The 22,260-nt window shown below is 33.5% G+C and overlaps 2 protein-coding genes across 2 annotated transcripts; one reads left to right on the top strand and one right to left on the bottom strand.

The window, feature by feature from the left end:
- Window positions 1–933: 933 nt before the first annotated feature.
- Window positions 934–2,383, bottom strand: LOC124844489 (GATA transcription factor 9-like). The gene is made up of 2 exons (XM_047321441.2): window positions 1,933–2,383; window positions 934–1,798 (listed from the first exon to the last, which is right to left on the bottom strand). The coding sequence occupies exons 1-2, from the start codon at window positions 2,254–2,256 to the stop codon at window positions 1,076–1,078; spliced, it is 1,047 nt and encodes a 348-aa protein (XP_047177397.2). The 5' UTR covers window positions 2,257–2,383; the 3' UTR covers window positions 934–1,075.
- Window positions 2,384–11,519: 9,136 nt separating this feature from the next.
- On the top strand, window positions 11,520–19,361 carry LOC124844482 (homeobox-leucine zipper protein ATHB-15-like). The gene is made up of 18 exons (XM_047321432.2): window positions 11,520–12,207; window positions 12,411–12,570; window positions 12,752–12,852; window positions 12,955–13,045; window positions 13,297–13,392; window positions 13,482–13,595; window positions 13,695–13,778; window positions 13,913–14,068; window positions 14,146–14,220; window positions 14,381–14,487; window positions 14,576–14,768; window positions 15,449–15,634; window positions 15,720–15,800; window positions 16,269–16,403; window positions 16,808–17,133; window positions 18,047–18,152; window positions 18,653–18,802; window positions 19,065–19,361. The coding sequence occupies exons 1-18, from the start codon at window positions 12,005–12,007 to the stop codon at window positions 19,209–19,211; spliced, it is 2,511 nt and encodes an 836-aa protein (XP_047177388.2). The 5' UTR covers window positions 11,520–12,004; the 3' UTR covers window positions 19,212–19,361.
- The last annotated feature ends 2,899 nt before the right edge of the window (window positions 19,362–22,260 follow it).

The raw sequence follows: 22,260 nt of genomic DNA, 5'->3' as shown, positions 1-22,260 counted from the left end.
GTCTAGAATTGGGTGGACAGTTATATCAGTGCTCAATGTGTACCTAATTCTTTGTTTATTTAACAATTCCTCACAACTCAACTCACATGACTCTGCTGAACCATTTTGCAAGCTAAGCACCAATTTATTCTTTTAATCTTTTAATTTTCACTAATATTAATATTAATATTATTTTGGGCCTCCCACCACGTTCCTCTCATAATTTCTTTCATTCCTTTTCTCTTTCATTTAACGCACTTCCATGTAGATGGTACGTACACAGGACGATGCACAACTGGCCACACCCTAATCGTCAATCAAATCTTCCATTTTCATAACTTCACTGAAATCCATGCAATCCATACATTCATACATTTTTCATGCTTCTTCTCCGTAAAAATGCCTCAACTTCACATTCTTCTACGCTTCTCCCTTACAATATTCATATCAACACATTGTTTCATCATTACCAATTCACCAAATTAAGTAACCATCTTTTGCTGCTAATTTAGTACTTTCAATAAAGCTACTACCAATTCCATGGTTTGTAAGAAATATAGGTTCCATATATAGTTTAGAAAACTGGTCTCGCGTAAAAAGCGTTTTATTGCACATAAATTTAATTTATTATTGTTACTTGAAGATATCAGTAAATAAATAAGAATAAGAGATGGGGAAGTTTGATGCTGACCACACCAATTAAATGCTATCCGGATACTCTGCAAATCACTTCTGTGCATTTTTATTTTCAAGGACTTTTATTTATCCTTATTTGAAATGAAAGTAAGATTTTGATTATAAATTTTTGAAAATGGGGGAAAAGGTAAAAAAGAAGAAGAAAACAAGCGATCTACGAGCGGATGAATGTCTTCCTCGCTGTTTTTATCCCCTCCCATGATTCTATTGCCTTTTTTTTTCTTTTCTGACTATCTACCATAAAGGAAAAAGAGAAAATGAAAAAAAAAGAAGCTAAGAATTCAAATTTATAAGACAAAATTTTTCAGATAAGATAAAAGGGAAAGAGAGTGCTGAAGCTGACGATAGTTTAAAATGAGACCTGCACCCTAAATTAAAATTAAAATTAAAAAGAAAAAGACTAAATAACGTGTCTAAAATCTGGCCCACAGTGCTGATGGTGGTGATGATGATGGATCAAGAACTCGTCTCCACCGTTTGATACGCCGAAAATTGAACTCTGACTCATCAATTGCTGATGCTGCTGTCGATGCATCTCCTTCTGCCGCCTCAGCTCCAAAACCTTCCGATGCGAATTCGAATGCTTCGTCGACACGAATGTCGGGCTCGCCGCCGGCCTGTACTCCGGAACCAGCCGCCCGGACTTGAACCTCACGCCGCATGCGTTGCACAGCGTCTTCGGTCCCATCGGTCCCGTCCGCCACTGCGGCGTCTTCTCCGCGCCGCAGTGCAGGCATTTCCTTCCGGAACACTCTGCATTCGTTCCCTCTCTCTTCTTCACCGGTGAATCCTTCGCCTGCGGCGGCCTCTCTTGCTCCGGTGCCACCAGGCGAAGCAGGCGTGTGGACCAGTCCCCCGGCGCCGCGCGTGAGCGCTTGCTGCGCGCCTTCCCCGGGAGAGGCGTCTCCGTGTGGAGAAACGGTGCGTTTCGAGCGGTTTCGTCGGAAGCGAACGGCGGCAGCGTGTCGGTGGAGGACGAGGACTCTGGCGTCTGCGGTTTCGCGCCAATGGCGGTGGACGCAGCTGCGCCGGACAGTAGCTGCAGCGTTTTCAACTCCTCCTCGGCGGAGAACGAGTCCTCAACGAAGTTCGAGAGCCATTCCAGTTCCGCCATATCATCGTACTGTCACAAAATTACGAGAAGAGAAAACTCAATTTCAAAAACAACAAACGAATTTAATTTATTAAACTAACTCGAATTATCACAATTATCTGTTTATTTCATCATCCCGTGGTTTAGCTCGGAAAATTACTCACCGGAACGCAGAGTTCTCCGGAGAATTGAGGATCGCCGGCGTAGCCGCGAGGGACAATGGCTGAGGCGAAGCGGTTGTCGCTGCCCGAAATTGAGGAGTTGCAGCTGTCAACAGCAGTGACGGTGGAGGAGTCAGTGGAGTTCCCGGCTACATTGTCGAAGAAACCGTCGGACATAATGGCGTCGGCGTGGGAGAAGTCGAGGAGGTCATCAATGGCGAAAGACTCACCGATTTTCTGGTCAGCGTGGCGCTTATCCTGCTGAGTGAATTGGTCAGCTCCTCCGGCCGCAAAATAGCCTCCGACGAAGTATTCCGGCGCTTCCATATAGATAGTGTTTTAGTGGGAGAAAGTGAGAGAGAGAAAGAGTAGTTGGTGTTTGTTTTAAAGAGAGCGAACGCACCGTTTTGACAGGAGATCCGTTTGGTGTGTCCGAGAGTCTGAGGGGTGTGTGGGAGTGATGGTGGGGTTTTGAGGAGTAAAGGAGTGGCAACCCCGTAATTTCTCACACACTGGAGCATCTTTTTTCATGCACACAATTTCAATATTTTAATATTTTTAATAATTAAAAACTAAAAATCAACAGGAAGTGACTTCCAAGTTCTGTAAAGTTTAATTAATCCACTTTCATTTTCTTTCCCTTTATTTTGCAAACCACATTTTCTTTTCCGTTTCCCCTTTTTACTTTCTCCCATTGTCTTAATATTCTCAAACAAACACCTCATTCCCTAACTTCCTTCTACATTTCAAATTCCCTTATGAACTCAAGTAGTTGGCATGTGTATTCTGTACCCTTCTATCTTAGTAGGAAAACAATGAGTTACTTTATATCTCTTTTTTTCTTCTCTTAATTATTAGTCGTATAAAATTTTATATTAAATAAAGATAACATCAATTTAAAATATATAACTGAACGTAAATATCGTTATTTCATCCATATGAGTAAGAAATTTAAAAAAAATCTCGAAGGGGAAAAGGAAGAAGGATGAGTTGATGCAATGAATAAAGATCATGTGGTTCTTGAGGAATCAGTGTTGAGAAGAAGCAGAATGGTGGGGTGTCACTGGGAGAGAAAACAGCTATGGCCACAGACACACACTGGTCACTTTTCTCAACGTGTCAGTATTAGGCACTAATTTTGGGCATAAAGTAAAAGCAGTGGGCAGAGAGAGAGAGCTTAATGTAAATTATTGGATGATTAATGTGGTAATTAACAATGATTAATAGGGTAGAAGAATTTAATGGTGATGAAATTCAACCCCTGAAAGAATCGATCTCTTGCAGGTTTTGTCGCAGTGAGTCCTCCAATAGTGTCCAAGTTTACAGCCGGATTCCTCTGCTGCTAATAATATTATTACTTCGTGAGACGTGCCAAGTTTTAGTTTATTCATTTCATTCTGATTTCTCACATTTGTTTACTTCAATTAATTGTACTTTCTACCCCTCTTGCCCTATCATCTTCTCTTTTTATATTCCTCTTCTCACGTTTCTGCACGACGCTTACAGCTCAACTTAATCCTCCATCATCATCATCATCATCTCATCCACCATTTTTAACTTCATCACTCTTTTAACTTCCTCACATTTCAACAATCAATATACAAGCTTTGCTTAGGTTTTCATGTGACATGTGAGGTTTGGTTTTGGCATTTTTGCAAACACCTCTTGTACCGACTTCTCCAAATTCAAAAACATGTTCATGTAAAATCATGTGGGTGCTGGTGTTTTGGAGGGCATTTTACCTCATTATTGGGATATTATATAGATTGAGATAAAACAAGGATTGAGTCAGATGGGCCTGACTCTGATCCCCAGGTTAATCAACAACCCTCAGACTCGGTAATAACTCGTGGATAAGGTTTGCTTTTGCTTTTGCTTACACTGTTACTGTTACTACTTCTATCACCCTTCTCATCGCTTCTTCAATATTTTAACCAAAACTCAAAAAGAAAACATAATTTCATTTCTAAGTCTCTTTATTGCTGTGGTTTCGAAATAGAAAAATAGAGAGATATGCAGGGAGCACGCGAGAAAGGAAGAAAAGATGTGTGTGTGTGTCAGCGATCATGTGACTCGGTTTGAGTATGAACCTTCTCAATCAAGCTTCGCTTGCTTCCAACCTCTAATCCATCCTTCATTCCACACGTGCGTCTCTCACACGTGTCCTTTTCCTAACATGCTACCACGTGCACCTCACACTGTCAGTTCTGTATAAACAATAATGGGCCAAGAGATTTTGTTTGCTGTATAAACTTAAGAGAGTTGCTCCCTCCACCACCACCAACCGCTGCCTGCACCTCCCCATACCTTATTTGTCCTTCTATAAAACGGATGTCAACATCCGTTTCACCTTCAACGGATGTTGACATCCGTAACATCCATTTACATATTTTATATTTTAGTTTATTATTTTTATTTAAAAAAAAAAAACTTCAACGGATGTGGTCACATCCGTTAACGGATGTGCCACATCCGTTTAATAGATTTTTAAAAAGTTTTTTATTTATTATTTAAATAATAATATATAAATTAAAATAATTATTATTATTTTATTAAATAAAATAAAATTAATTTACAAATAATTAAATAATAATTTTTTAAAAATTAAATAATATTTATATATTAATTTAAAATATAAAAAATTAAAAAAATAAAAACTAAAAAACAAAAAAAGCAACGGATGTCGCCACATCCGTTAACGGATGTGGCGCATCCGTTTTAATATATTTATAACAAATTTTTTAATTATTATTTAAATAATAATACATAAATTAAAAGTAATAATAATTATTTTATTAAATAAAATAAAATTAATTTATAAATAATTAAGTAATAATTTTAAAATAATTAAATTATATTTATATATTAATTTAAAACAAAAAAAAATAAAAAAACTAAACTAGAAAAAAAAAAGCAACGGATGTCGCCACATCCGTTAACGGATGTGGCACATCCGTTTTAATATATTTATAATAAATTTTTTAATTATTATTTAAATAATAATACATAAATTAAAATTAATAATAATTATTTTATTAAATAAAATAAAATTAATTTATAAATAATTAAGTAATAATTTTAAAATAATTAAATAATATTTATATATTAATTTAAAACAAAATAAATAAAAAAACTAAAAATTAAAAAACCAAAAGAAGGCAACGGATGTCGCCACATCCGTTAACGGATGTCGCCACATCCGTTAACGGATGTAACACGTCCGTGGAAGAATTTTTTCTTCAACGGATGTTGACATCCGTTGAAGAAAAGAGGTGGGGGTGTAGGATATTTTAAAATATAAAGGATAATTTTGGAATTTTAAAAAGATGTGGTGGTGCAGGGAGCAAAGTGGGGTGGTGTAGGGAGTAAAACCCTAAACTTAATCTGGCGATAACAGTGTTTTCTGTTAACTTTTCGGGCTTTTTCAATCCATGTAGTATTGAACTAAGGTTTTTGCTTCCTGCACCCCCCATAATTAATACCTGCACTGGGAAAAGCTGTTTGCATTGTTTTCAAAGGAGGGAAATTGTTGGATGGTTTAGAATTGACACTTCTTTGCTGTTTCGATTAATATCTCTACATAACCTGAATTTAATGAAAAAAAATTGCAATGTTTAACTACATGTATATAATAAGAATGGATACCGAATAGTGAATAGTTTATCATGGTAATTTTATCCGCGGACACACATATCTCCGGGTAAAATCCGCGGCGGCTACCCGCTACCCGCGAAAAATTAAAAAATAATATAATTTATATATTTTTTAATTAAATTAATTAAAAATAAAATAAAATTATATTTTATTAGGTTAAATTTAATTAAAATTAAATTTTAATTTATATTATATTATATTATATATATTTTTTGTAATTTTATTTAAATTTTATTTTAAATATGTATTAATATTTCTTTTTTATTTTTTGCGGGTACCTGCGGGTATTTTTTAAACGGGTACCCGACGGGTAGCGGGTCGGGTAGCGGATACAATTTTATCCGGCGGGTCAGATTGCGGATAGACACTATCCGTGCCCGATCCGACCCGTTGTCATCCCTAATCATGATTGAATGGTTAAGAAATTGATATATTAACTATAATAGTAAACAATTTAAAGATAAATTGTGATTACCAATAATTAAATTATAATTAGATTATCGTAAATTCATTTCAAAATCTATAAATATAAATTTAAAATAAAAACTTATGTAATTACATTTACTGTGTTACTAATATTTGAATTGTCAAACACCAAATTGATTTTGACATCAAAATATTTTTTATAAGTATATTTCAAACATAAACAACTAAAAAAAACTTAAAGTAAAAGTTAGCTTTTGAACTTCATTTAAATAATTTTTTATATATTAAACATTTACCTCAACCTTTTATACTCTAAAACAAATACAATCAAATACTAACGAAAAGCTAAGTAGTAAAAATAAACACACAATATAGCTATTACTAGGTTCCTTATTTACAGTGTAGTAGAGTAAAAATAAACTAAGACTTGGAAGGCTCTTTTCATATCATGTAAATTTTTTTTAGTAGTTTGTGTCAGAAAAGTGTAAGCATAGAAAATGACTTTGTTTATATGTAATAGTTGAGGGCCATACAGATGAAGACAAAATATCATAAACTCATCACGTGCCAGTAGATAATGTTACTTAGTTACTTGGGTTAAACTAAGTCACTTTCACTGTTCCTTTCACGTAAAGATTAAAGAAATGATGACTAATGTTCATACTATAGACAAAAGGTTATTTGATAATTAAGGAGAAGATATGACTGAATTATGTCTGCTATATGTTATGGAGCTATTGTTTATTAGTGCTGATTGTTGCCAAACATAGAATAATTGTTTTCATAACTGAAGTAAAAGACTTTAAGGATGAAAGACAAAAGTGTATCATCATTTAGTTTTATTTTTATTTAAAATTAGTGAATAGTTAATATAAATGAACACTTGACAAGATAAAATTTTAAAAATTATTTATTAAAGGAAGTAAATTTATATTAATATGTAAATAACTTAAAGGAATCAGAAAATATTTTAATTTTATAAAATAAAAGCAAAATATTCATTTTAAAGATAGTAATATATTAATGTTTATTTTTCTTTATATATACATATAATGATCACTTCAAAATTAAACATATTTGTAATAATCTCAAATAATAATAACGTTTAAACAGAAAATATATGTACCATAATACTTTTTTACTATACTAAAATAAATTTCGCTATATGTTATAACGAAACGACTGTTTACAAAATTTTTACAATATTTCTCAAATACTTATCTAAATCACAACTTTTATCAATTATTTTAAATTGACTTTCTTTTTTAAATCATTTAAATAGTTTGTTTTATTTTTCATGAATCCACTTGTTCTGTTTCTGTTTTCGTTTTTCTACTACTCGAAGGTTAATGCTTATATTAATAATACCTTCATTTTGATAATATAAATATATTGAGAAGATAAGTATAATTTAATCAGCATTGGTATTGGTATTTGTATCGGATTAAAGTACTTTTTTTTTTTCATTCCTTAGCTTTCTTCTAGGTATTTCAATTGGTTATGTGTACGTATGAAAGATATTATGAGGTTCTAATTAGTTTATATTTATTAACAATGTAATAAATGCATTATAAAAAATCTCAAGAATTATATTATTAACTTATATTTATAGATTTTATTTTTAATTAGGATCGGTCTAATAACAATTTTGTTAAATTTAATTAGTGATCTATTTTATTTAGCTAGATTATTAGTTTGTTTTGATTAATGTAATTGGTTTTTTCTCTTGGACGATCGATTTCGGGTAGTTCACCTACCATTTGAGGTTTAATGGTGTTAGATATGATAGTTGTGAAAGTGTCACATGTTTTTGAGAATTTCTATAAGTAAAAACCTGGTGATCTCGTCATTTTCATAATTTTTGATCTAAGGTCCATTTGTCACCGTTTGACATCGCATTCTTTTTCGTGAAGGTAATAATGTTTGTCATCAATATCTTTTCGGAAGATTCTTTTTATTGAGAATGTAAGGGGTATGTCGATGATGCCTCTACCCCTTCGTCATTGCTTGGGTCGTTATCTAAAGATTGGGGATCGTTTGAGTAGAGTGTTTGACATTTGCAAATAACATTACAGCACCCTAAGTGGTGTGCATTCCTTGAGCTTCCCCATCCCTTTCCTGTCTTTCGTCCTTTATTTCATATTTACTTCTTCTTTGGTTATTTATGTTCTTTATTTTCGACCATTCTTATTTTTGTGCTCTTATTTTCAAGTTCTTATTTAAGTGAAATTCATTCCATCTTTAGAAATCCTTAAAGTGCACCTTAACATTTATATAACTTTGTTATATTAATGTCCTTTGAGAATCTTCACGGAATTTTCTTAATCACCCTAAACGCCATATAATGTTAAACTTTAAATTGGACCTTTATTAAGAAAACTCGATACCATATGGTGTCACTTGTAATGTATATCGTCCAATTATTAGACAAAAGAGTTTTTTTTAATCCTTGCAACGAATGGTAGAAACCAGTTGTGTTGACAGTTGCAATGGAATGTTGATGATCCTTGCTCGCGGTGAAACTACTAGTTAGGACCATTCGATCTAACTCTTCTTGAGATTTCTTAGTTGGCCCTGAGAGAGTCAGGGTGGATGGTACGGGACCATTACCACAATTCTCTTATCAAATGATCTCATTATCGACTCTCAAAGCTCTTATCTCCTCTTCATACTTCATTTACATCTTATCCACCTATCTTTGCATCCTCCTCATCGTCTCCATTAGGTCCATTTGGTTGTTAACAGTTTCCTCATACACTTGGTTGCTTACCATATTCCTTGTGGTTACCATGTAGACTTAAAAAATTTCAGCTTGGTCCCACAGTAGGCACTAAAATGTTTCAGTATATGAAGTATAGTGTATACTTAAAGCAATATTTCTCACTCCTTGGTTTGCTTCCATCTTGTTCAGATACTCTAACCGATCGGGTGAACCTACTAAAGATATTTTGATTCTCAAGTTAGTTTTAACAACCATACTTTTAATCTATATTTATATGTTTTTTTATGATTTTTTATTTAGAATCGATATAATGAGAACCTAATTTTATTAAATCTAATTATTGACTTGTTTAACTTAATTAAATAATTAATTTATTTTAATCGATCGATTGATTTTATCCGAGTTTATACTATTGATTCAGGATAGTTTGGTCTATATTTATTTACCAATACATATACATATACAATATACCATCTATGACCGATACAGTACACAACGTATTACTGATACATATACAATAGACCATGTATACATATACAATACACCATGCATAGGATAGAAGTTGAGATAGGAAAAAACTTTATTTTAGTTCAATATACAACCAACTCTGATACATGTAAATATAATCCATATTAAAATAGGTTGCTGCTTTTTGTTTTAACTCATCTTATCAAGAAGTTGGAGGAATCAGACTTATAGCAACTTACTTTAAATTAAAAAAAGAGATTATATATTCTAAAATAAATTTCTAAAAAAGACATGATTACTATAGTTAAATTAATGAAGCTGAAAATTAAAAAAGAAAAACCTACATTGAATTTATTCTCCTTTGCATGTATTTTTTTTTTCAGTTCCCGGCAACATATTTTTGGTATTAGTGAAGGATTAAAACCTTGGCAACCTTGAAAAAAAAGGCAAGCCCATGGTTTTGTTTAGTGGCCCAAAAACACAAGTTACTTTGATTTATCTAAGTTGCACAACATGGGACAGTTTCCTCTTTCCTGTTTTGTTTGGAGGAAATAATGAAAAATGAAAGAGTACACAAAAGAAAATACAGTGAAAATGGTGTAAATTAATTGAAAGTAAAGAATATTTATTTAAAATAAATAATAATTTTTTATTTTTTATTTCTAATTAGTTATTTTTTTATTATTGTAATAAAATTTATAAATAATAATTTATTTAATAACAGTTTAATAAAAGAAATAACTAGATTAATTTATTTAATTGAAAAGGTCACAAAAATATATTAGGATTATATATATATATATATATATATATATATATATATATTTTTTAAAAGACACAACTGATACATATGACAAACTACCATAATATTAACTCGTTAATTATATAAAGGAAAAAAATGGTTTTTAAATGTAATAAATTCTATATCAGTGTTATTTAATATTCGTTCTTAAACGTTTGTTGAAATGACAAGGAGTTAACATTACTGTTAAATTAAAAAAAAATATTACTGTACAATTACTTAATTAACTTTTCAAAGATTTTTTTTAATCGATCTATTAAATTATATTAATAAACATTACAATACACGTTAACCAAATTTAAATAGAGAAAATAGTGAATTATATAAAAGAATTTAAACTTTTATATCAAAATAAAATTAAGTGTAAATTTTGTAATCATGCATCCAATAAGAAATGGAAAATGACACTTGAACAACTATTTTTGACAACATTTAGACACGCGCACACGTGTCTAAATTTGAGTGGTCCATTTTCATTTAATTTTTCCAACTGGACCACTCAAATTTAGACACGTGTGCACATGTCTAAATGTTGTCAAAAATGATTGTTCAAAGTATTATTTTCCATAAGAAATAACTCATCCTTTTTGTTTACTCTGCAAGTAATACGGGTCGGGTCAGGGAATCAATATGACAGAGGGGGTTGTTGTAGTGGAAGAGTGAGTTTTCGGACATCCTCAAAATAATTTCTTTTTTGTTTTTTCTAAATAGACTTAGGTTGACATGCCACATCATTCTGAAACCCTTAAGTCGTCTTTGTGTTTCACTGTACATACCTACCATTCCATCCCATCATGTCACATCCCATTTCCTCCTCAAAATTTCCCATGTCACATGTCCCATCACCTTCCATTCAGGGTCATATCCTGCAGGGAATGCAATGTACGTATGTATGCCACATCACACCATATGATATGCCATTCCCATCCATATCTTCATATTTTTTTTTACTTTTATTTTTCTTCTTCCGTTAAATTAAATCCAAGAAAAGGTTAATACTTTATTTAATTGCGAGACGCATGCGATATGGTCATGATTGTGTCCTAGTCCTATGAGCCTTTTTGTGTATTTTAAGACTCTGATCCGCGCATTATCTTTCCCTAGTTTTCTATTCTTTTTCAATAATGACGCTTTTGCCATTTCACGCTTTCTTTTACTGTCCCATTTTTAGTATCTACACTTTCTACAATCAATCATGCCATTTTGACTTCACACACTCTGTATATATACCTCTTTCAAAACCTTCCTTCACTCCTTCTTCCATTTTTATAGCTTAACTTAATTCTATAAAATCACTTTATAAAATAAAATTTATATATTTTAAATTAATTTTATATTTAGTAGATATGATTAAAAAAATACAACAAAATTAGATGAAAGTAAATGCATTATTCTGTGTAGAAAATAAATATGAAAGTGTAAAGTGGCGCTGTTGGGGGTAGTTCGGTCCATTCCTCTAAACACTCTCTTCATTGTGCACTTCATTCTCCATAAATTCTTATTCTTGTTTAATTTAGTAATATTTTTTAAAAATAACAGTGCCGGTTTTGCTACAGAGTGGGGAAGCAATGAAAGCTGTGAGCAAAGCAAAGGATGAATCTGAACTTGTAGAGAGAACGAGCTAGGGTTTGGTTTCACGTTTCTTCTTCCTCTTTTTGTAAGAGCACTCACTCGCGCACGATAACAGAGACGATTCACACTTTCACAGTACCAAAGATTCTCTGCGAAATTCACATATACTTTCGTCTGCTCGTGTCTTATCGATTGTGAAACCATGAAAATGATGCTTAGCAGATTTGATTCCAATTCGTGCCAGCTGATGGACGGAAATCGGTGAAGCAGCTTTGAACGAAACAGGTTGTGAGATCGGTGAGATCGGTTGTGCCAGATTCAGCACGAGAGGTGATAAAACTGTGTGCGTTGGATCTTGGTTAGGAGTTGTGGTAGGAAGGTAAAGAAGGAGAAGGTCTTAGTGAGAATTTGAATTGGCTGCTGTGGAAATAATGTCCTGCAAGGATGGTAGCAAAAACGGAATTGATAACGGGAAGTATGTCCGTTACACACCTGAGCAGGTTGAAGCCTTGGAGAGGCTCTACCATGATTGTCCCAAACCAAGTTCCATTCGCCGCCAGCAACTCATACGCGAGTGCCCCATTCTCTCTAACATCGAGCCCAAACAAATCAAGGTTTGGTTCCAGAATAGAAGGTTGTTACTGTTACCCTAACTAACGTCACTGTTCTTCTATTATTTTAAACCTTTTTTTTCCTTTTTGTGCAGTTTTTCTTTAATTTATGCAACCGATTGTAATTGTGCATTTTCACGGCTTTAATGTGAAATGAAGGGTTTGTGAAGTTATGGTGGTGGTTTGTTCCGGTAACTGATTTGTTTTGTTTTTGTGAGTTGTTCAGATGTAGAGAGAAGCAGAGAAAGGAGTCGTCGCGGTTGCAAGCTGTAAATAGGAAGTTGACTGCGATGAATAAGCTGCTGATGGAGGAGAACGATAGGTTGCAGAAACAGGTGTCTCAACTGGTGTATGAAAATGGTTATTTTCGTCAACACACTCAAAATGTAAGAATTTTTTTTTGGTTGGGGGCTTTGTAAGTAATGATGCCCAATGTAAAAGACTCCGGAGCTTGATTTTTTCTTTTAATTTGTGTAGTTTTAGCAATTGCGCGCTCAATTTTCAATGTTCATCTACTCTTTCATAGTTTTTGTATGTAAATGTTTTAGCACGGTGCTTTCGATGCAGACTACACAGGCAACCAAAGACACAAGTTGTGAATCAGCGGTGACGAGTGGTCAGCATAGTTTGACAACTCAACATCCCCCACGAGATGCGAGTCCTGCAGGGTTAGTGGGAGTATGATTATTGGGTCCCTTTCTGTTACTGTGGTCTGTGACAACTTCACTGTGTATTTATGACTAACGGAATCGTGTCTTATTTTTCACCAGGCTTTTGTCCATTGCAGAAGAGACTTTAGCAGAATTTCTTTCTAAGGCTACTGGGACTGCTGTAGAGTGGGTCCAAATGCCTGGAATGAAGGTATCCGAAATTTTTTTCATTGGTTGATCAGTTAGTTATTTTATTCTCTACTTATTACATAGGAATACACCATAACGGAGCTGTAAAAAAATTATAAATATGTCATGGAATATCTTATTACTCCACCACGTTCAGATAATCTTGGCATTCCAATTATCTTCATTCTTTTGAACAAATTTGTGACATTAGCGTGTTTCTATAAAAATTTATATAATCATATTTATTTGCTAATTCTTTTTGAATGTGCACAGCCTGGTCCGGATTCCATTGGAATCGTTGCTATTTCTCATGGTTGCTCAGGTGTGGCAGCACGAGCCTGTGGTCTAGTGGGACTAGAGCCCACTAGGGTAAGTAGTCGAGATTTACTATTATTCAGATTACTCATTGATGTCTGGCTTGAGTTTATCGGTCACATGGTCAAACATACTTTTTCCAGGTTGCTGAAATCCTCAAAGATCGGCCTTTGTGGTTTCGCGATTGCCGAGCTGTTGACGTTCTCAATGTGCTGCCCACAGCAAATGGTGGAACCATTGAGCTGCTTTATATGCAGGTAAACTAAAATATCGTTGTGCATGAATGAAGGCTTTTTATCCCAATGGATTGGAACCAAATATCATATGTATGCTCATTTGTTGCTTTTGATGATCAGCTATATGCACCAACCACATTGGCACCTGCCCGAGATTTCTGGTTGTTGCGTTATACTTCTGTTTTAGAGGATGGAAGTCTAGTGGTAAATAATTCTAAAAGTTTCTGTCCAAAAAAATGTATTTGATTTGACATTATGGTTAATAACAAACCTCACCCATGTAATGATCTAACCTACTCTGCTTCAAGATACTAAATCATTCTCAATGTGTGCCTTAGATCTGTGAGAGGTCTCTTAAAAATACTCAAAATGGTCCAAGCATGCCTCCTGTGCAACATTTTGTTAGGGCAGAGATGCTGCCTAGTGGGTACCTAATCAGACCTTGTGAAGGAGGTGGTTCCATCATCCATATTGTTGATCATATGGATTTAGAGGTACATTAATTTCAGTTGTTGCTTTAATAATTATATTCTGCCTTAAACTGACGAAAGCATGTTTATACTATTATTAGCCATGGAGTGTACCCGAAGTGCTACGGCCACTGTATGAATCATCAACAGTGCTGGCTCAGAAGACAACTATGGCGGTATGGTTGTTCTGTCTCATTTTCTGATGATAAAGAAGCAAGTATAATTTGTTTCTGTGTTCCTATATATATCCATATGATTATAATATTTAATTTTTTGGTGACAACAGTATTGATTAATAGATTTTAAAGGGGAAATTGTTTTTAATTTTTCAAGTAGGCCCTACGTCATCTAAGGCAGATCTCACATGAAGTTTCTCAGTCCAACGTCACTGGGTGGGGTAGACGACCAGCAGCCCTAAGAGCTCTTAGCCAAAGATTGAGCCGGTTAACATATTCTACTTAAGTGTTGTGGCTTTTGTTCAAAGTCTTTGGAAATAAATTTGAATCTCACATCTATTTTACGTTATGACAGGGGTTTCAATGAGGCACTCAATGGGTTTACTGATGAGGGGTGGACAACAATTGGCAATGACGGTGTAGATGACGTTACTATTCTAGTGAATTCATCCCCTGACAAATTAATGGGTCTGAATCTTCCCTTTGCCAACGGATTTCCGTCTGTCAGTAATGCAGTGCTATGTGCCAAAGCATCCATGCTATTACAGGTCAGAATGCTTTGATTGAACGAATTTCCTTTAAATTATGAAATAAAAATCTTGTCTGTCAAATATGTCTATTTAGTTGCTGTTCACAAGTTTTTGGATGTTTGTGGACACAGTTTAAGCTCATATTGTTATATTATTGTAGACATATAGTGCATACTGTTTAGTGCATGGTCCTTTCTTTGCATTGTTAGTTGAGTACGTGCTCTTTTCTAATTATCACTATTTGGGAGTGGTGAAACCAATTCTTTAGTTAATAAAAAATTGATCAGATGGAATAAGAACTTGTTTGATCAGTAATCAACCTTTCTAATGATTATTGGTGAACATGCTTTGATAAGAAGAACCTTTAAGAACCACATCACAAAAGCTATCTGTTGTAATTGGAGAGTCCAAGACATTATAAACGCCATACTAGAATCCCATGTTTCCATTGTGGAACCCAAGTCCCATAACTTGGAATTTCAAGCCCTATTTTTTATATTATTATTATTATTATTATTATTATTATTATTAATGCCCTTTGTTTCTTTTGTTGTGCTCCTAAACAAAAGTATCTCGCAGAGAATTTGTCTACCTGAAAAATGGTTTTCAGTTGAAGACATCCGATTGTTTATATTGAAATTTTGATCTTATATTATTCTGATATTAGACTGTTGCCACGTGTAATTTCTCTTGCCTAGAATGTGCCCCCTGCCATTCTCCTAAGGTTCCTTCGGGAGCATAGATCCGAATGGGCAGACAACAATATGGATGCTTACACAGCTGCTGCTATTAAAGTTGGTCCATGCAGCTTATCAGGATCTCGTGTTGGAAATTATGGAGGTCAAGTTATACTCCCTCTAGCACACACAATTGAGCATGAAGAGGTGATAAATTCGTACTAATTATGCAATACAGCTTGTAATAGTTTTGCAATTCAACAGTTACTAACTTCTATCTTACTCATGCTAGTTTTTGGAAGTCATTAAATTGGAAGGAGTTGTTCATTCTCCCGAAGACGCAATAATGCCCAGAGAAATGTTTCTCTTGCAAGTAAGTTTTATTTTCCTCACGTGGCTCGCTCCATGCTTTACTCTTTCACAATAGATGACAGTTTCCCAGTTTCCTTGTTCTGATTTATGCACATAACACTAATAGGTTAGAAAGCATATTGTGAAACGGTAGTCGTAACATTTAGAATTTAGTACAAGTCTTAGCATTCTTATTTTCTGGTCCTGTAAGTTGTGCTTTGTATATGCTTTGATTTCATTACGGAGTTTATTCATCATGACCAGAATAATGCTTGGAATTGGAAACTTGGTACACATAAAGAATTCATTGTGCTCACTTTCTTTCTTTGATTTATACGAGAAAAAAAAACTATGTCCTCAAGCATCTTCTTTAATGGGTAGCTTGCTAGAAATGAAGAATGATTGAGGGGAACTTTCTGTTCGTATCATCAAAATGTTTTCTAGATACGTGAGTTTCTTTCTTATAATTAATTTGTTGTTGGTTTGGCAGCTCTGCAGTGGAATGGATGAGAACGCTGTGGGCACCTGTGCTGAACTTATATCTGCTCCAATTGATGCTTCTTTTGCTGATGACGCCCCCCTTCTACCTTCTGGATTTCGCATCATTCCTCTTGAATCTGGAAAGGTTTTCCTCGTGCATTGTTGTAGCAATTAATTTGTTTGTGTTTTCTCAACAAGAATATTTTAGTTATCGGAAGATAGGCTTGGTCGTTGAAAGAAAGCTACATCTGCCAAACTGGGGCTAGAGAAAAGGGGAAATAAAGTCTTAAATTAATACTGAGGATTTTTATAGCCCCAATTAGTGCTAATCAATGAATTATACATGCATATCACATTATTTTATAAAAACTTTAATTTATAATATAACTATCTGACTCTAGCTAATATAGTCTTTTAACCACTTTATATTCGGTTATAATTTAGCCTCTCTGTGCCCCTCCTAACTTTTGCCTCATACGTTGTTGAAACAATTTTCTTTGTATTTTTTCAGACAGTAATCTTATAATTGTTGCAATGAAATTTTTGCAGGAAGCTTCCAGCCCAAATCGCACCCTTGACCTTGCATCTGCCCTTGACATTGGCCCCAGTGGAAACCGAGCCTCGAATGAATGTGCTGGAAATTCCGGCTGTATGAGATCTGTGATGACAATAGCATTTGAATTTGCATTTGAAAGCCATATGCAAGAGCATGTAGCATCTATGGCTCGCCAATATGTTCGGAGCATTATATCATCAGTCCAGAGGGTAGCATTAGCACTTTCTCCTTCTCATTTGAGTTCACATACTGGACTCCGGTCACCATTGGGCACTCCTGAAGCACAAACCCTTGCTCACTGGATTTGCAACAGTTACAGGTTTGTGAACTTTACAGCCTTCACACTACTGAGACTCAGGCTCATGCAATGTGTTTTAAGTTGTGTGTGACCATTGTGTTTCATTGATTTTTGCAAGGATGATCGCCATATTTAATATTCTACCTCATTCAATAAAGAAATTAAGTTGATAGATTTGATAAATTGCATATAGAGAGTGAAATTTCCTATTTCTTGATTGTGAATTCTTGTCTTCCAAACAAATCCCGCCGCGTTTAGGAGAATAATCCTACCATAATAGATGCTGAGTTCTGTAATAGACGATGCATTATGCAATGGGCAGCATGGCACCGAAAGTCATGCAAATACCCTGATCTATCTTGCAAAATCTTCAATTTAAAATTCAAGATCTGTGTATGCATTCGATTGATGTTTTTTTACATCTTTCATAAATTCACTGTACTCACTAATTTGTGATCCAGAAGTTCCCTACCTATTTTTATATTATTATAAAATGGTGTTAAAAAAATTACTGTTACTTTGGTTCAACCAACGAAACATAGGGTTTAGTTTCTTATGTAGAGCTTCAGCCTTTTTAGGCATCTCTTTTCTTTAAAGGAAAAATTAGCCGAAACACCATTTTTTTAAGCTCTTAAAAATGAAAGTATCCCTGTCTTTTAATGAATGGGAAAGCAAAAGAAGGGACCTTCAATAGAAGCTTATTTGAAGTGGTGATTTGAAAGAGTTTTTAGCTTTAAAGACAAGAAAAGCTTTACAAAATGGGGCCTAAAGTTTCCCGAGTAGTTCCGTTTTGTTCTATTACTTGATACTTCTAACTTTCAGTCAGATCTAACAGAGAATTACTCTAAGAAGTTAATGTAATGGTTATGCACCTACTCTTTTTCAATTTAATGGATAGAAATAGCGCTTTGTCCTGACTATTTTAATTTTGTAGGTGCTACTTGGGTGTGGAGTTACTCAAGTCTAACAACGAGGGGAATGAATCTTTGCTGAAGTCCCTGTGGCATCACTCAGATGCAATATTGTGCTGCACTCTGAAGGTATGCTTGAAATTTATTTCAACTTAATAGCACACGTATCTGTTTCGCGAACCTTCTGTGTCCATAACTCAATTCAAGTTCCTAACCTAAAAAGGATAAAATAAATGCTTTACTCTGAAGTAGAGGGTATCACCATGGACCAAAGCCCGAGTGTCCTAATAAAATGTGCTGGATGTGGATTAGTATTCAGCTGGTTTAAATTTTCCTTGATCTTATCAAAGCAAAATCTGCTCTAAGCTCATCAACTTTAGACTCATTTTCTGCGCAGTAATGCGCAAGGAGCGCTTTACTTATCAGTGTTTCATATGTCTATCATCCATTCTTTATCAAAATATAGTGCACTTAAGTTGTAGAACAGAAATGGATGACATTATTTTATAGACTCATCTAACCTTGTGCTAACAGTGGCAATGAATTCGAAAACAGTGTCAACTATATCTACAATCATGATACACGCTATCTTGTTGGAGAGCACGTTCATTTAATTTTTGTTTATGTAGGCATTGCCAGTGTTCACTTTCTCGAACCAAGCTGGGCTTGACATGCTGGAGACCACCCTAGTTGCATTACAAGACATATCTTTGGAGAAAATATTCGATGATCATGGACGAAAAATTCTCTTCTCAGAGTTTCCCCAGATTATTCAACAGGTCTAACATTTTTTTTTGTTCTTGTGTTGTAGTAAAGCATTTTATTTCCACATCCATAAGACTTGCTGCTGAAAGTTGTTTTTTCACTATATGTAAGACACATTTTGTGTTGTTTTGCATCTGAGATTATATGTTTGGGTGATACATTATTTTTGCAGTGGGAACCTGTTCTCTTTTTTCATAATTTCTTTTTATCCTCTTCTGATTTGGATGTTTGCTGTGAACAGAACTGATGCTTCAATTAATTTTCCTTTTTTGGTAGGGTTTTGCATGCCTCCAAGGTGGTATTTGTCTTTCAAGCATGGGGCGACCCGTCTCATACGAGAGAGTTGTTGCTTGGAAGGTACTGAATGAAGAAGAAAATGCTCACTGTATTTGCTTTATGTTTATGAACTGGTCTTTTGTTTGACCTTGTGTTCCGATGACAACTGTGCTTATGTAAGTGTTAGATGAAGATTTACTCTCAAGACAAGTGATCTGATAGTTGGTCATTTACTGTATCTGCTCTAAATACTTGGCTTGCATATTATATGACTATTTATCTTAACTTGTTTGCTTATTCAACCTCCAGCTAATATTGAATGCATAATGCTTCACCTTCCGATATGCCAAAAATTTATAATGATGCCCTCAATGTTTGATCCACCTTAATTCACATGCCGTGTGGTAATAAGAGAAATTATTTCCTTCTCTATGCTAGTGCTATGCACAATTTACAATTATCAAACTCTTTCTATATTGTATACCATTCTGTTAAAATAGAATACGATTGGATGTGAGCAGTTTCTGCCAGGTTCTTTTCTTCTCAGGAAAGTGTAGCTTATGACAGATGAATAAACACAAGAAAAATGTTAATAAATCTCCTAAAGGTTTTGATTAACATTTTCAAAGCCTTTTTAGAAAGTGTAATGAAATATTTGCCTGTGACTCTCAATACAAATTTTATAATAAAATTAATTACTTATTGATTTTCTAATCAGTATTATTAGGCAGTTATTATCTTAAGTCAAGAACGATGCATCTTGTTGGGTATGGTTGGGCATTAATCTGTGCATTATGCTCCTTTCGTGTCAATACTTGTGGATTTTTCTGCTCAAAGTGGTCCAGGAGGATATCTCAACTGGAAACTGCGTCACTGACAACGGAAATTAATAGTTTGAGGGTGGTGTAACATCAAAGATTTGAAATAATTGTATATCACATCTACATACAAAGTCAGTTACATCTCGGGGGTATCAGCTTCAAAATTACGATGTCCTTCGGTCAACATCTAATATTTATACATTGATGCCAGTTTCGGATTTCAACGTGGGCTGCGAATAATTGCTAAGAAAAAGCGTGTTACGTAAAATTGAAATTCATTTTTATTTCATGCTTTATTATAAATATCGATATAATTTGATTTTAAATATTTAAAAATAATAAATATAATTCTTTTAATCTAATTATATTAATTTTTTTTAATGTATCAAATAAAGTTTCATCCTGACATTTGAATATTATTTGATATGTTTAAACTCAAATATTGATCTAAACACTATTTAAAGGGTAAAAAAGAATTAATGTTATTAAATTATGATGACTATATACATTGATTTTTAAAATATTTTTTTAAAAGTTTAAGAATAAAAAATATATTAAAGCTAAAAAGTTATATTAAAAACATATTTAGCTTTGTTTTTTTAATTTATTGACTCTAAAAACTTATCATATTTTAATTTTTAAGTTAAACAATTTTTTTGTTGGCATTCCTTCGCTCATACTTGAATATCTATGTTCTTTTGTTTTCATTTATTATTGATTATTGCTAGTTTTTTTAATAACTTAAACAATAATTTATATCTCTAAATGTTTAACTTTAACACATTTATTTAATCTAAATCTTAATATTATATTTACTTAATTTATTTTAATTTTATTCTAAACAGTAAACTTATAGAATATAATAAAGACGTAAAATACTAAAACAATAACATTATTATTACATCATTTGTATAATTTCCTTCTCTCCATAGTGTGCGTGTCGAAGGACCTTCGTGAACTTAGATATGTTAATTTGTTATCTAAACACAAAAAGAAACTAATATTTTATTATTGTAATATAAAATGAGAGGCCATAAAAGGACAGCCGTTCCTCTTGGCCAAAACTCCTGGAAGTTAAATTTAGCAGAAAAAGGAATAGTTTTTTCATCTCAATAGGAAATAATGTGTGGATGGATGATTCTCTTGGTCACGTGTGTTAATTAATTAAACATAGGCTTCATGTCATTCACATATTCATTGATTTAGATGTGTACTGTTACATATCTATATCATCTTTATTCGTAGTAATTACCAGAATTCAGCATCCGTATCAAAGAGGCTTCTACTTTATTTAATTCCTATCTTTCACGCAACTAACTTCAAATGCTTTTTGGAGTTCACTCTCGTGAAATGGAAGTTCATCGATGTGGAGGAAATTAACTTCTCATACATCTCTTCCTTCTTCTTCTTCTTCCTTTTTCGTCTAAATAACTTTACCCCAAAAGAAGAAAGCCGAAGCAGGTATATACGTATGGTTTCACTATGCTACCATGTGAATACTCTACAACTTGTTGCTGCTAGCTTTGTATTGGACCACATCTCATCGATTTATTGCTAAAAGGAACAGCTTTTCAGAAATGGAAACAACCTTATTCACAAACATTTCCCTATGCACCTTCTCACATTCACGTATAAGCTCAACACAACATTGTGCTTTTGCTCCTCATTATGTCAAACTTTATTTTAAGATCCATTGAATCAAACCAGTTGCATGCATTCGATTTTTCTTTACGTTCTATTTATCTTACGCTCAAGAGTTGCATCACACCTTCATTTTCTTTTCATTTTTTTAATTAAAAAATTAACTTTTTTTAATGTATAATATGACCGTCTTGCCAGAGGAAGACCGGATGGTATTATCAGTCTAGAATTCAAGACGAACCGACCGGTTAACCAATCGGTCAGGTAAAAAAGAAGATTAATACTAAAGAATAATTACGTTAAAGTTAAGTAAGACTATTACTAGTTAGACTGTTATTAGGTCGATATTAATATAAATATAAATTGTTTATATTTATTATGCATTTATTGCTAATACCATCGGATTTCTACTGAATTTGACATGAGAGTGTCTTCTAGAAGTAATTTCCCAGTTTGACCTAACAGTGAAAAACGTGAAGCGAAGAAAAAATCTTAACATATTCTTGGAGTCGAAAAGGTAAAAAAAAAAGTTAACTCTGAAGGTTAAATATCATTTCATTTTATTAATTAACAGTGAAGGTTAAAGATCATTTCATTTTATTTTATTAATTAATAAATAGTGAGAAACAAAGTGAAAACCTGAAGCAAGTATGTATATATTGTGAGTAACTACTTATTAAAAGATAAAATTGAAAAAAAAATATATAAAAAAAAGTGTGAATTCCTCGTATAAT

This window comes from Vigna umbellata, chromosome 11 (genome assembly GCF_029865625.1).
Source record: "Vigna umbellata cultivar VRB3 chromosome 11, Vumbellata_1.0, whole genome shotgun sequence".
Classification (NCBI taxonomy): Eukaryota; Viridiplantae; Streptophyta; class Magnoliopsida; order Fabales; family Fabaceae; genus Vigna; species Vigna umbellata.
The sequence above is the reverse complement of the archived record's forward strand: the minus strand, read 5'-3'. Positions and strand labels throughout refer to the sequence as shown.

What these genes read in the sequence shown, in the direction of transcription:
- LOC124844489 (XM_047321441.2), bottom strand. Translation starts at nt 2,256, where the DNA reads ATGGAAGCGCCGGAATACTTCGTCGGAGGCTATTTTGCGGCCGGAGGA. An exon ending in CCGGAGAACTCTGCGTTCCG is followed by an intron (nt 1,799 to 1,932) that starts GTGAGTAATTTT and finishes ATTTTGTGACAG; the next exon opens with TACGATGATATGGCGGAACT.
- LOC124844482 (XM_047321432.2), top strand. Translation starts at nt 12,005, where the DNA reads ATGTCCTGCAAGGATGGTAGCAAAAACGGAATTGATAACGGGAAGTAT. An exon ending in AAGCATCCATGCTATTACAG is followed by an intron (nt 14,769 to 15,448) that starts GTCAGAATGCTT and finishes TCTCTTGCCTAG; the next exon opens with AATGTGCCCCCTGCCATTCT. An exon ending in GAGAAATGTTTCTCTTGCAA is followed by an intron (nt 15,801 to 16,268) that starts GTAAGTTTTATT and finishes TTGGTTTGGCAG; the next exon opens with CTCTGCAGTGGAATGGATGA.